The 12580-nt window shown below is 52.9% G+C and overlaps 1 protein-coding gene across 1 annotated transcript; it reads right to left on the bottom strand.

The window, feature by feature from the left end:
• Window positions 1-3643: 3643 nt before the first annotated feature.
• On the bottom strand, window positions 3644-11091 carry Hapln4 (hyaluronan and proteoglycan link protein 4). The gene is made up of 5 exons (XM_021219815.2): window positions 11055-11091; window positions 10113-10233; window positions 9492-9854; window positions 7400-7723; window positions 3644-6170 (listed from the first exon to the last, which is right to left on the bottom strand). Exons 1-5 carry the CDS (start codon window positions 11055-11057, stop codon window positions 5779-5781), a joined length of 1203 nt encoding a protein of 400 aa, XP_021075474.1. The 5' UTR covers window positions 11058-11091; the 3' UTR covers window positions 3644-5778.
• Between the last annotated feature and the right edge of the window lie 1489 nt (window positions 11092-12580).

Below are 12580 nucleotides of genomic sequence, written 5' to 3'. Positions count from 1 at the left end.
CCTGTGGCCCCCTGAGACTGTCCCTCACCCACTCACTTGCCTGGTTATTTACTGAGAACCTGTATTTCTTTGGAGTGATGACTCACATAAACCCAGACTGACCCAGAATTCCCTATGCATCTGAGGATGATCTTGAACTTCTGATCAGTTTTTCATTTGTTTTGTTTTTGAGACAGGGTGTCTCTATTTGGACCAGGCTGGCCTGAAACTCTGTGATCTATGTGCCTCTGCCTATACACTGCTGGTTTGTTTTATGGGGTGCTGGGAACTTTATGAGTGCTAGGAGAGCACTTTGTGAACTGAGCTACAAACACTGCACTAAGTGAGCCACAGCCATGGGTCCTGATCCCTTATTAGGAGCCACACACTGTGCCGGGTCAGAGGGAAAGTAGGGCACCGCAGGAGAAATGGAAGGTTTCTTTTCTGCTCTTTCTTCTTTCTTTCCTTCTTTCTCTCTCTTTCTCTCTCTCTCTTTCTCTCTCTCTCTCTCTCTCTCTCTCTCTCTCTCTCTCTCTCTNCTCTTTGCATCCTCTCTCTCTCTCTCTCTCTCTCTCTCTCTCTTTCTTTTTAGATGCCATTAATTTGTCCAGGTTGTCCTTGAACTCACTAGCTCTCTCTTTCTCTCTCTCTCTTTCTCTCTCTCTCTCTCTCTCTCTCTCTCTCTCTCTCTCTCTCTCTCCCTCTCTCTCTTTCTTTTTCTTCCTTCTTCCTTCTTCCTTCCTTCCTTCTTTCCTTCTTTCCTTCCTTCTTTCCTTCCTTCCTTCCTTCCTTCCTTCCTTTTCCTCTTTTTTTCCCAGAGTATCACTGTGTGTCCCAGGCTGGCTTTGAACTCAAGATCTTCCTGCACCAGCCTCAGGACCAGATCCCAGGAGTCACTGCATGACAGAGGACAGGCACGGTGGGTGGAATAACATGAATTGAACTGGGAGGGAAGACATGGCCACAGTTTTGGACAAAGAAAAGACTGAAGTCATCCTGAAAAAAACCCATGATTTATCTGAAATCAGCATAGAGGGGCTGGCAAGATGGTTCTGCCAGTGAAGGTGCTTGTAGCTAAGCCTGATGGTTTTAGTCCAGTTCCCTAGACCCACATAGTCGAAGTATAGAACCATAAGGGGACCATGAAGTGAGTCCTCTCCTCCTCCCACAAAATAAAGTTACACACACACACACACACACACACACACACACACAAAGGGAGAAAACAAGAGGGCTGGCAGCATTCATCACTCAGCTTCCTTCCTGTGGGTACAGTGTGACCTGAGTGCCCCTGCCATCGTGACATTTCCACTGTGACAGAGTCTAATAACCCCCTCCCCTAATTTGTTGTTGGGCAACTAGTCACAGAGAGAAAAGCAAGCAAGGTGCACGCACCTCCAGATAAGAAACAGAGCAGCATTGTACATGCCTCCTCCCGGTGCTGCAGAGGTGGAGGCAGGAGGGCTAGCCTGGGCAACAAACAAACGAACACAGGAGAGGAAGACAGATACATGCCCTGGAGAAGTGCAGCTATGAGCTGCCTGCCAGAGGTGCAGAGAATTAGCTAGCTTTTGATGGCTGGCCTTACTCTGTGGCTCAGGCTGTGCGTGAGCTCACAGCAATCTTTCTATCTCAGCCTACTGAGTGGTGGGATAAGAAGTGTGAACCAAGCTGGGTGGTGGCACATGACTTTAATCCCAGCACTCTGGAGGCAGAACCAAGTGGATCTCTGAGTTCAAAGCTAGCCTGGTTTACAAATCGAGTTCCAGGACAGCTAAGGCTACACAGAGAGATCCTGTCTCAAAGGGACAACCACCACCATCAACAACAAAGAGATGCTCATAGGAGCCACAGTGCAGATGTGGAAGTCAAAGCCAGCCTGGGAGTCAGCTCTCTCCTTCTGAGTGGGAGTCCCACCGATCAAACTCAGGTCACCAGGCTCGGCGACAAGTGCCTTTACCCATTGAACCATTTTGCCAGGCTCTGGGGTGGCCATCCATCAAAACAGCAGTGACTTCTGCCAGCTATGTAAAACCCTGTCATCTGTAGCTGGGGACAGTGGTGCACAGAGAATGGAGGTGTGTCCCAGTCGGCCTTAGTGATGAAAGGCATGTACCAGAGTGGGAGAAGGCAAGGGTGTCCTTGGGGAGGAAGGGTGTTGTACTGGCTAGTTTTCTGTCAACTTGACACAGCTGGAGTTATCACAGAGAAAGGAGCTTTAGATGGGGAAATGCCTCCATGAGATCCAGCTGTAAGGCATTGTCTCAATTAGTGATCAAGGGGGGAGGCCCTTTGTGGGTGGTGCCATCTCTGGGCTGGTAGTCTTGGGTTTTACAAGAGAGCAGGCTGAGCAAGCCAGGAGAAGCAAGCCAGTAAAGAATATCCCTCCAGGGCTGGTGAGATGGCTCAGTGGGTAAGAGCACCCGACTGCTCTTCCAAAGGTCTGGAGTTCAAATCCGAGCAACCACATGGTGGCTCATAACCATCTGTAACAAGATCTGACTCCCTCTTCTGGAGTGTCCGAAGACAGCTACAGTGTACTTACATATAATACATAAATAAATAAATCTTTTAAAAAAAAAAAAAAAACATCTCTCCATGGCCTCTGCATCAGCTCCTGCTTTCTGACCTGCTTAGTTCTAGTCCTGACTTCCTTTGGTGATCAACAGCAATGTGAAAATGTAAGCTGAATAAACCCTTTCCTCCCCAACTTGCTTCTTGGTCATGATGTTTGTGCAGGAATAGAAACCCCGACTAGGACAGGCGTCTCACTACATCACCCTAACTGGCCTGGGAAATTACTCTGTAGAGCAGTGGTCCTCACGCATCCTATCACGCATCCTATCACGCATCCTAACACAGACTCTGATACGGTTCTTCACGGTGTGGCGACCCTCAACCATAACATTAGTTCATTGCTACTTCATAACTATCATTTTGCTGCTGTTATGAATTGTAATGTAAAGTTCTGATATGCAGGAGATCCGATGTGACCCCCAAAAGGGGTGGAGACCCACCGCTGTAGACCAGACTGGCTCTGAATTCAGAGAGCCACAAAGGTGTGCACCCGCTCCCCTCCCCCCAATTTTATTTGGGGGAGAGGATTGGGGAGAGGGATAACATGTATCCCGGTGAGATTGAATTTCTAGATAAATATTTTCAATCCCTGAAGTGGGGTCCAACTTCTCTTTTGCATGTAAAATTTCCTACTTTAATTAAATGAAAGCAAAGGGGGTGGAGTCATCCCTTGCAACTCAGCCAATAATGGTATGGCCCATTTCCCAGAGTAACCTTGGTTGGTCCAGGACTGCATGGATGCCAACCACTGAGACTTGGCTCCTGTCCTCTGACCACTTGTCCTGTATACACTCCCACTCCCACACACGAGACACCAGTGAATGAATAACGTCTACAAACAAAAATTCGGGGCTAGAGAGGTGGCTTAGTTGACTAAGTAAGACGCCTTGCTGCTCTTCCAAATGCGGTCCAGCTCCTTCGGCAGGCCTCCAGGGGCACCAGACACACACGAAAGACTGACAAAAAAACTTAAAAATAAATAAAAATTGGCCAGGCAGTGGTGGCTTACACCTTTAATCTCAGCACTTGAGGCAGGCAGATCACTGAGTTCAAGGCCAAGCCTGGTCTATGTAGCAAGTTCCGTGACAGTCAAGGCTAAACAGTGAAACCCTGTCTCAAAAAAATGAAATAAATAGGCAAACAAATAAAAATACAGATGGCTACCTCATTTCTACAGCCAGATCCTACTTAAGGTTTTTTAGATGCCATGTTACTATGACTCATGTGTGTGCACACATGCCCCAGGGCCCATGGGGAGGTCAGACAGGATCCCACAGGGCCCTGGAGCAGTGAAAGGGAGAAGAGCTGCTTTTGAACCGAGAAGCCCACTGCACTGACAGGGACCTGCAGCCTTGTTTCACACTCACCAGAAAGAACAAAGTTTATTGAACCTGGGCTGCAGGCTGCTGCTGGGGACCTCAGAACAATCCTAGCCCAGAGAAGAGCCTGGATAAGTTTTTGGTTGCACACGTTAGAACAAAAGGTGTGACTGGAGCCCACAGCCCCTTAGCTTCCAGACAGGGGTGGAGTGAGCCGAGGCAGATGGGGCAGGCAGGAAGGTGTGTGGGCAAGGGTACTTGCTGGTCCCAGCAGCATCTGACACCTGGAGGCTCCTGCATTTGGGTTGGTCTTGACCCTTGAACACACATGGGTCCTCAGAAGTGGTGGTTTCAGGGAGAGTCTGCCCTCCTCGATCTCCATGAAGGAAAGGTTGGCCTTTGCAGTACCACAGCCTCAGTTTCCTTGTCTGCAGGGAGAACATTTAAAATGCTGGCGGGGGTTGCAGTGGCGGTTCGTGCTCAGCTGCTGGGTGGAGTAAAGTTAGCATGCAAATGGATGGCATGAGTCCTGAAGCAGAGTCCTGCTTAGGCCCATCTGAAGAAGGATTTGTCAGGCGCCTGAGGAACAAAGCAGGCAGCGCCAGTCAGAGGGACTCTGCCCATAGCAAGAAGTTCCTGAGTGCTGCAGGTCAGTTGTCATGGAGACACTGATGTTCTCTATGGCAACAGTTGGACAGGATGGGACCCTGGAGGGGAAAGCCTTGAAGGGACAGGTATTCCGTTACCTTGGACACCAGTGGTTTGGTCTCCATGGCAACAGTCCGCCAGTTCAAACTGTCTAGGGGCGGGGCTTGGGCAACAGAGAGAAACAGAAGCTGCATTTTGGGAAAGGGACAGCTGTTTCTGTGGAGAGGCCTGGAGAACTGAATGTTGGGTTACCCTGAGGATACTCAGTGGGGAAGACCATCTCCACAGTGGTCCCCAGGGCAAGGACAGACAAGAATGAAGTCATAGGTGTCTAGGCTTTAGGCCAGTAAGAAAGGAAAAGTGTAGCAACCATGGTTACAGAGGAAGGCAGAATGTGCCATTTCCGTGGGTATAGCCGGTGAGCCTGGTAAGGCTGCACTGGTGGCCTGTGTGACCTTAAGAAGCCGAGCAGCTTGTCTCTGCAAGTCAGATATTTAGGGGTTTCTGGCCTGAGGGAATAACCTCTCTGGTGACATTCCCCAAGGAGCCCGGGGACGGGACATTCAAGTGAGTCTACTCTCTGGCCAGAGGAAAAACCTGAGGGATAGGCATGGCCGCTTGATAATTCCTGGAGCCAGCTGAGGACACTCTCGCGACGCCAGAGGTGTTGGGTCTGTCCTGTACAGGGCACGATCTCCTTGTGATCTGCCGTTTTTCTGTTTCTTCACCAGGTGACGGGAGCAGTGTACAGCTGACTGTCCAAGACCAGTTTTCCAGCTCCCAGGAAATGCAGAAGGATTAGGGGCAGGTCTCCAGTTAATCCTGGGGGTCCAGCCTCCAGGTGACTGAGGGGGGGTGTCCACCTGTTTTTCAGAAGGCCATAGAAGGGTGGCTCATCTTTAGGGAACCATAGTCTTGCTGATCTACTGGGGTTCCGGGGGTTAGGGAGAGGCAAAGTCAGAAAGATGAGACATCCACTGTCCAAAGGGGATCCTCAGAGGGCAACAGTCAGCGACCAAGGACCACAAGTGGGTCAGCCTGCAGCTCACCGCAGGGGTAGGTCGCTTATCCAGGAGACCTTAGGTGTGGTCAATGTCCAAAGACCACAGATAGTTAGATCAGTCTGCAGTGCACCGCAGGGGTGTGTGTCATATGTCCAAGGAATCTCTGAGACTCTGAGACGTGGTCGGTATCCAGGGGTGCATGAGGCCACTGGATCAGCCACAAACACCCCCAAACACGCATCCTCCCAGATCTAGACACGCAGCGGGGTCCAGGCAGCCGGATCCCTCGACCCTCCAGCCCAACCTCCTCCGCCGGCCCAGCCCCAGCCCCAGCCGCCTGGAGCCGGATCTGGGGCACCTGGAGCGCGGTAGCAGTAGACACCGAAGAGACGTCGGGAGGCGTCAGGGAAACCGAGGCTGCGCACGCCGGGCCGAGGACCTCCGCAGCGAGTTCGCGGATTCACGATGGGATAGCGCGCGCTGCCATCCGCCAGCCATCCTGCAGTGCAGCGGTCCAACAGCTGCAGCTTCCACGCAGCGAACAGCTGCCCGACCTTGGCCACTGTGGCACCCCGCGCCGCGCACGCGCGCACCGCCCCGGCCAAGGCCACAGGTCGCAGCGGCTTCAGGAAAAACACGCGGCCTGTGGGACCCGAGAGTGTGTTAGACCCCGACCAGGAAAGGGCCCGCCAGGTTCCAGCATCCTAGGGCTTCCTGAGCCTAGTCCATCCCATTCACTGCAACCTGGGACCGCCAGTGCGATGCGGGTACCATGTGGCTTATCACTGCCCCCCGGTGGCAGCACTGGAAAGCGGAGAGCAAGGCAGAGGCGCAGGGCCTGCTCACTTTGGTGGTGGTGGTGGGGACAATGGTCTTGGAGGGAGGGTCTATGCACTTCAGGGAGATCTCTGTCCATTGAGCAGGATTCCTATTTGGGGTGCGACCTATGTTTGGGGAAGGTTTTCGCTAGTGTCCTTATGCCTTAGCTAGTGTCTATATTCTTAGGCATAGGATCTGTGTTCTTGTGGGTTTGTGTGTGTGTGTGTGTGTGTGTGTTGTAGTTCTTGTTTTTTGTTTTTGTTTTTGTTTTTTTTGAGACAGGGTTTCTCTGTGTAACCCTGGCTTTCCTGGAACTCACTTAGTAGACCAGGCTGGCCTCGAACTCAGAAATCCACCTGCCTCTGCCTCCCGAGTGCTGGGATTACAGGCGTGCGCCACCATGCCCGGCTTCTTGTGTTCTTGTGGGCAGGGTCCACACTCTTGAAACGGACCTTCAACCACGGTGGGTGTAGGCTCTATATCTTTCGGGACAAGTCTTCCTCGGGAAGGCGGGGATGGGGGGGCTTTGAGCTTAAAATGTGCCTATCTCTTGGGGCGGAGCCCATGGAGGAAGTCTTTCCTCGAGAGAGAAGGAGCCTATACCCTGAGGGATGGGGTCTATGTTTCTGAGACAGATTTCTCTCCACCTGCCAGGCCCTAGGGTTAGGCGGTTAGGGCCAGTCTTCCTCAAAGGGTTGGAGACCAGGCACTTGGGGCGGGTTTCTCCCTAAGGGGCGGGGCATGTGCGCCTAGGGCGGACCTCATTCTAGGGGACTGGGACTATGCACTCAGGAATGGGGCCAGGCTCCATGGGTCAAGGCCTGTGCATGTGGGGCAGGTGTCCCTCCAGGGAGAGAGCTTTTGAACTGGAGGAGAGAGGGCCTCCTTCCAGGGAGAGGACATAATGGTTAAAAGGAAGGAGAGAGGGAGGGGCCCCTTCAGGGAGAAGCCTATGTATTTAGGGGTGGGGCCTAGGGCCTTGGGACCGATCTCCTTCAAGAAGGCGGGAAATGAGTGCTGGAGACCCGCTTCTTCGGAAAAGGCTTAACTCACCTGGGAGGTTGGATGTGAAGCAGAAGGCATCGTAGCGTTCCTCGGCGTTATGACGATATCCATAGTTGCGCACGCCCCCGTTGGTGCCGCCACCAGCCCCAGTGCTCCCAGTCCCGCCACAAGGCTCCCGGGCGTGGCTCACTGGGTACTGCACCGAGCCATCGCGTAGCCATCCCGCATTACACCAGTCCAGGCCGTCGCGCCAGGCCGCATGCAGCTGCTCTGCGGACGCCAAAATGCCATCCTGTTCGGCACAAGCACGCTGCGCTTCTACGAAAGTCATCTTGTAGCGACCTCCGCGCGGGTGATAGGGGAAGACCACCCCTGGGTGGACGAAGACAAATGGGAGTCTGTCAGGGTTCCCCACCCCCACTCCCACACTGGATTCTACTACACCTTACATGAAACAGAACCTTCCAGTTCACTTTTCTCTCTAGCCCTCTCACGCCCACTATGTGCTCCTCCTCTTTAATACATTTTAATCATGGCTACTCTTCTATGGTCACAGACTCATGTTCTTGCTATCCTTCTCCAGCTGCTTAATTCATCTATCAAAACTCAACTCTTGCCGGGCGTGGTGGCGCATGCCTGTAATCCCAGCACTTGGGAGGCAGAGGCAGGCAGATTTCTGAGTTCAAGGCCAGCCTGGTCTACAGAGTGAGTTCCAGGACAGCCAGGGCTACACAGAGAAACCCTGTCTCGAAAAAACCAAAAACCAAACCAAACCAAAACAAAACAAAACAACCCCCCCCAAAACCCTCAACTCTTAATGTCCTCTGTCCCAATGTTGTGACAACTCATCACTGAACTGGAAAGACCTGTCCCTAGGGCATTACTCCTACACCCCGGGTCCTGAAACAGTTGGGCAGGGGTCAAGCCCCCTGATTTGCCAGTATTATTTAAAGTGTTTCCCTTCCAACTGCCTGGGTCTGTAACTCTAAATTTATTTCTCACTAAACTCAGTCAGTGCAACTCTGGGGTGTTTCTGTGAGGAAGGACAGGGTTTAGGCTGAATCTCATGCCGGCCCCCAATCCAGGACAGGATGCAAACACCAGCTAGGGTGAAGCCCTAGACTTTTGATGGACAGGATGTCAAATCTTGGCCACGCCCCTCACCTACAGATGCCCAGGGAAACACCATACCCTTCTTGAAGCAGAGCTCATCTCTAGGTTAATAGCCATCTACCTTGGGGATTTGAGGAAATTAAATGAGAAGCTCCAGAGAGCCCTTCAGCTAAGTGGCTGGCAAACAGAAAGCATCTAATGAAGACAGCTACAATTTGCCATTGTTAAAATGTTCAGAGGTGTCAATAGAATGGCTCTGAAGGTAATGGCATTTGCCACCAAGCCTGACAAATTGAGTTCTATTCCAGGAGAGAATCCATTCTGCAAATTCTTTGTGAGCTTCAATTCAAGCACCGTGGCATGTGTGCACTCATAAACACACACAGAAGTGCACACACCAAAATTCAATAACTTTTTTCTTTAAAGCTCAAGAGTTCAAAGTCAAGGTCCATTAAACCTTGTCTTAGTCATAGAGTTAGTGCTGGAGAGATGGCTTAGCGGTTTAAAACACTTTCTTCAGGACAGGGACGGCCTCACCATTGACACCTTCACTTGTGAGGTATGCTGATTGCTGCAAATTCAAGGCTTGTTGAGATTTTATTAAATTAATCAGAAGGTGCCTTAAGCAGGCCTTAACACAGTGCACCAAAAGATTATTCCAATAAAGGCTAGCATGGTTTATGCAGTGGGTTCCAAGACAGCCGGGGCTACATGGTGAGACCTTGTCTAGAAGGGAAGAAAAAAATGGGGGGGGGGACCTCTTTCTTCCTTGTTTCTCACCAGCCAAAAAGAGTTCTGTTCCCCACACCGACACCAGGCAGCTCTCAACCACCTGTAACTCCAACTCCAGGGGAAGAGAGGCCTCTTCTGGCTTTAACCACAGGCATACATTAGTATACACATACATTAAATAAGAGCTGTAATTTTTAAATGAGCTATTCCCCTGCCGGACAAAATCTCTACCGAAACAACCTCATTCAGTTTGCCCCTCACTGTCCCCCTTTTTCTCTGCCCATGCTGTGGTCACCTTCCAGATCCAGCTTGACCATGCCGACGTCATCCTCCAGCTCATTGGTGACCTCGCACTCGTAGCGCCCGTAGTCCTGAAGGGTGACATTTCGGAGGACCAGGGAGGCATCCCCAGGTCCGTCATTCTGCAGTTCGGCCCGCCCTCGGTAGGGACCAAAGGCTCGATGCTGGGGACCCAGAGCCACGAAGACATCGGCGAAAGCCAAAGGGTCTACCACCTTCGTCCACTTGAGGCGGACGCCGTCGTGACCGTGGGCGGCCGCCTCGTAGTGGTAACGGCAGGGTAAGACAATGGTACCACCGCGGTGGCTCACCACCTGCCCCGGCGCCGTCTGCACCACCACGGAACCGGACTCGCCCTCTGCGGGGCGACCAACCAGGGGTCAAAGGTGCGGGCGGTAGGGTCCCACAGGGAGAGGATGTAGGTCTAGGATGGGAAAGGAGCTCAGAGGAGATTGAATGTAGGGGACCATGGCAATCCGCCACCCCATCCCACTCCCGTCGTTCACTCTAGGCCATCGCTCTGTGTGTGTGTGTGTGTGTGTGTGTGTGTGCGCGCGCGCGCGCGTGCGTATATTGGAGATTGAAGAGGATGACCAGAGCTTCCCACAAAACTCACCCAGCACGTGCACGACTTTCTTCCTGCCACGCTGCGCCCCTGCGAGCACGGGGACCAGCAGCAGGAGTCCCCAGGCCACGGCCCAGAGTGCGCGGTGACTGAGGGCTCCTGGAGCACACGCCTGCGGGTACAGGAGCTGCTTCCAGCTGTACTGCCCCAACAGCCCCTAGCTCTGCCAGCCCTCCCCAAAGGGGTCTCAGGCGTGCATCAACCGTGGAGCTGACAGAGGGTCAGGTGATTTCTTTTGCCTTCCCTAAGTCCCTGCCCCCGTTATGGGAGCGCACGGGAGGGGGAGCAGCAGCGCAGACCGGGGCCGCAAGGTTATCCGCGCGCCAGGAGACTGCAGCAAGCCCGGCAGAACGAGCGGGGGTTGGGGATAGAGGGACAGGATAGGAGAGGTGGGGGGCAACGGGCTACTGAGCCAGGCCAGGAGAGATAGAGGGAGCGAGACCCAGAGACAGAGACACAGGAACAGATACTCAGAGGAAGAGATGCAGCGATAGAGACCCAGAGACAGACACCCGGAGACAGACGCAAAGACAGAGACCCAGAGACTCGGAGACAGAGACGCAAAGATACACTCAGAGACGCAGAGACACAGAGACCCAGAGATAGAGACGCAGAGACAGAGACTCATAAACAGAGACACAGAGACTATGAGACAGTGGCCCAAAGACGCCAAAATAGAGGTGTAGAATCAGAGATGCAGAGACTCGGAGGTAGAGGAAGGAGAGACTAGTGGGGAGAGACACGGAAAAAGAGTAAGTGAGCGCTCTTCTCCCCCCCCCCCCAAACATGGGGGAGACATTGAAGAGGCAGAGAAAGGGAAAGTGCCAAAGAAAGAGAAAGAGGAGGCAAGAGGAAAAGAGGGCGGAGAGAGGCAGAGAGAAGAGAGACAGAGACAAATGTGAGATTCGAAAAGCAGTGCAGCGTGGCACTCACCATCCTGGTCGTGGCCCCCGCTGAGCGGCCAGTGCGCTTCCCCAACTGCGCACGCGCACAGCGGTCGGGCCAGCTGGTCCTGCCGGTCGCGCAATCCGGGCGTCTGCCTGCAAGCAGAGGAGGGCGCGTGGGGCATTAAAGGTGCTGCGCGCGCGTGCGCGCGCACAGCACGGTAGTGGGGGTGGGGCAGCCCCCTCCCAGCACAGGGAATTGAGAGCACTGTAATAGTGACCCATCCAACCTCTCACCCACGAGGACTAAGTTGACTAGTTTCACTGGACTGAGCTGGTACTCCACACCTGGGATGACAGGCCTGCTGCCACATAGGAGTCCCGTGACATAGGAGTCCAGTGAGCAGAAGGGTAAACTAAGATGGTCCACCAAGCTCCTTAGTCAAGTCTTCCAGCTCCTGCCAGCACAGGAAAGACTCAAGTCCACTAGCCTCCCTGCCACCCCACAACCCACTTCATTTTATGGTAGTGACACACAACTGTTACTCTCAAGTATTCTGGAGGGGGAAAGGAGAGAATCAGCAGTTTAAAGTTATCTTCTGCAGGTTCGAGGTCAGCCTAGGATGAGAAGGAAAAAAGGGAAGGGGTTTGGAGCTATGGTCTCTAATCTCAGCAGAGGCAGGCAGGCTTGAAGGAGCCTGGCCTATCCCCAGGCCATGTGTTAGCTGGAGGCTAAGCTGAAGCTCAGTTGGAGAAGGGATCCCCTATCATGCCTGCGCTTCTGGGTTCCATCCCCAGCACCCCATAAAAGGGAGGCTAGTCATTTCAACACCAGAGAGGCTGAGGTGGGGCTAGGAATTTAAAGTCATCTTTGGGCTGGTTGTGGTGGTACATGCTGGTAAGACACGCATGAGGTAAGAGGCAGAGGTAGGAGGCTCATGTGCTTGAAGCCTCATTTGGTGCTTCTGTGGTGGCGCACGCCTTTAATCTCAGCACTTGGGAGGAGAGGCAGGCGGATTTCTGTTAAGTTTGAGGCCAGCCTGGTCTATGTAGTGAGTTCCAGGACAGCCAGAGCTACTATGAGAAAACTTATCTTAAAAAAACTAATTGAGGAAGGTAAAGTTACCTTGGGCTACAGTAGGAATTTAAGGCCTGCCTGGGCTACATAGGACCTTATTTTGTACAGAGTTCCAGGACAACTAGGGTTACACAAAGACCTTGTTAAGGAGGAGGAGGAGGAGGTGGTGGTGGTGGTGGTGGAGGAATAGAAGGAGGTAGAAGAGGAGGAGGAAGAGGAGGAGGTGGGGGAGGAGGTCAGGGAAAGCCAGGCATGGAGGTGTAAGAGAGGCTCTGGCAAAAGGATAGCAAGTTTGAGGCTAGCCTGGGCTCCACAGCCAGACACTATGGCTTTTCTAGGCTAGACTGGAGCAAGCCTTCTCTCCCCCGGCAGCAGTACAGGGCTTGGGTAAGGGCCTGGCCCAGCCAGTCTTGCTTTACCCATCTGCTCACCGGGCAATCGCTCCGGAAACCCAGGGACCCGAGGAACAGGTCTGTTCCACTCTGAGGCGACCTTTC

This window comes from Mus pahari, chromosome 19 (assembly GCF_900095145.1).
Source record: "Mus pahari chromosome 19, PAHARI_EIJ_v1.1, whole genome shotgun sequence".
Taxonomy (NCBI): domain Eukaryota; kingdom Metazoa; phylum Chordata; class Mammalia; order Rodentia; family Muridae; genus Mus; species Mus pahari.
The sequence above is the reverse complement of the archived record's forward strand: the minus strand, read 5'-3'. Positions and strand labels throughout refer to the sequence as shown.

Coding starts and splice junctions, on each gene's coding strand:
- Hapln4 (XM_021219815.2), bottom strand. Junction 7,724..9,491: donor GGTCAAGCTGGATCTGGAAG/GTGACCACAGCA, acceptor TCGTCCACCCAG/GGGTGGTCTTCCCCTATCAC. Junction 6,171..7,399: donor CTTCACATCCAACCTCCCAG/GTGAGTTAAGCC, acceptor CGGGTCCCACAG/GCCGCGTGTTTTTCCTGAAG.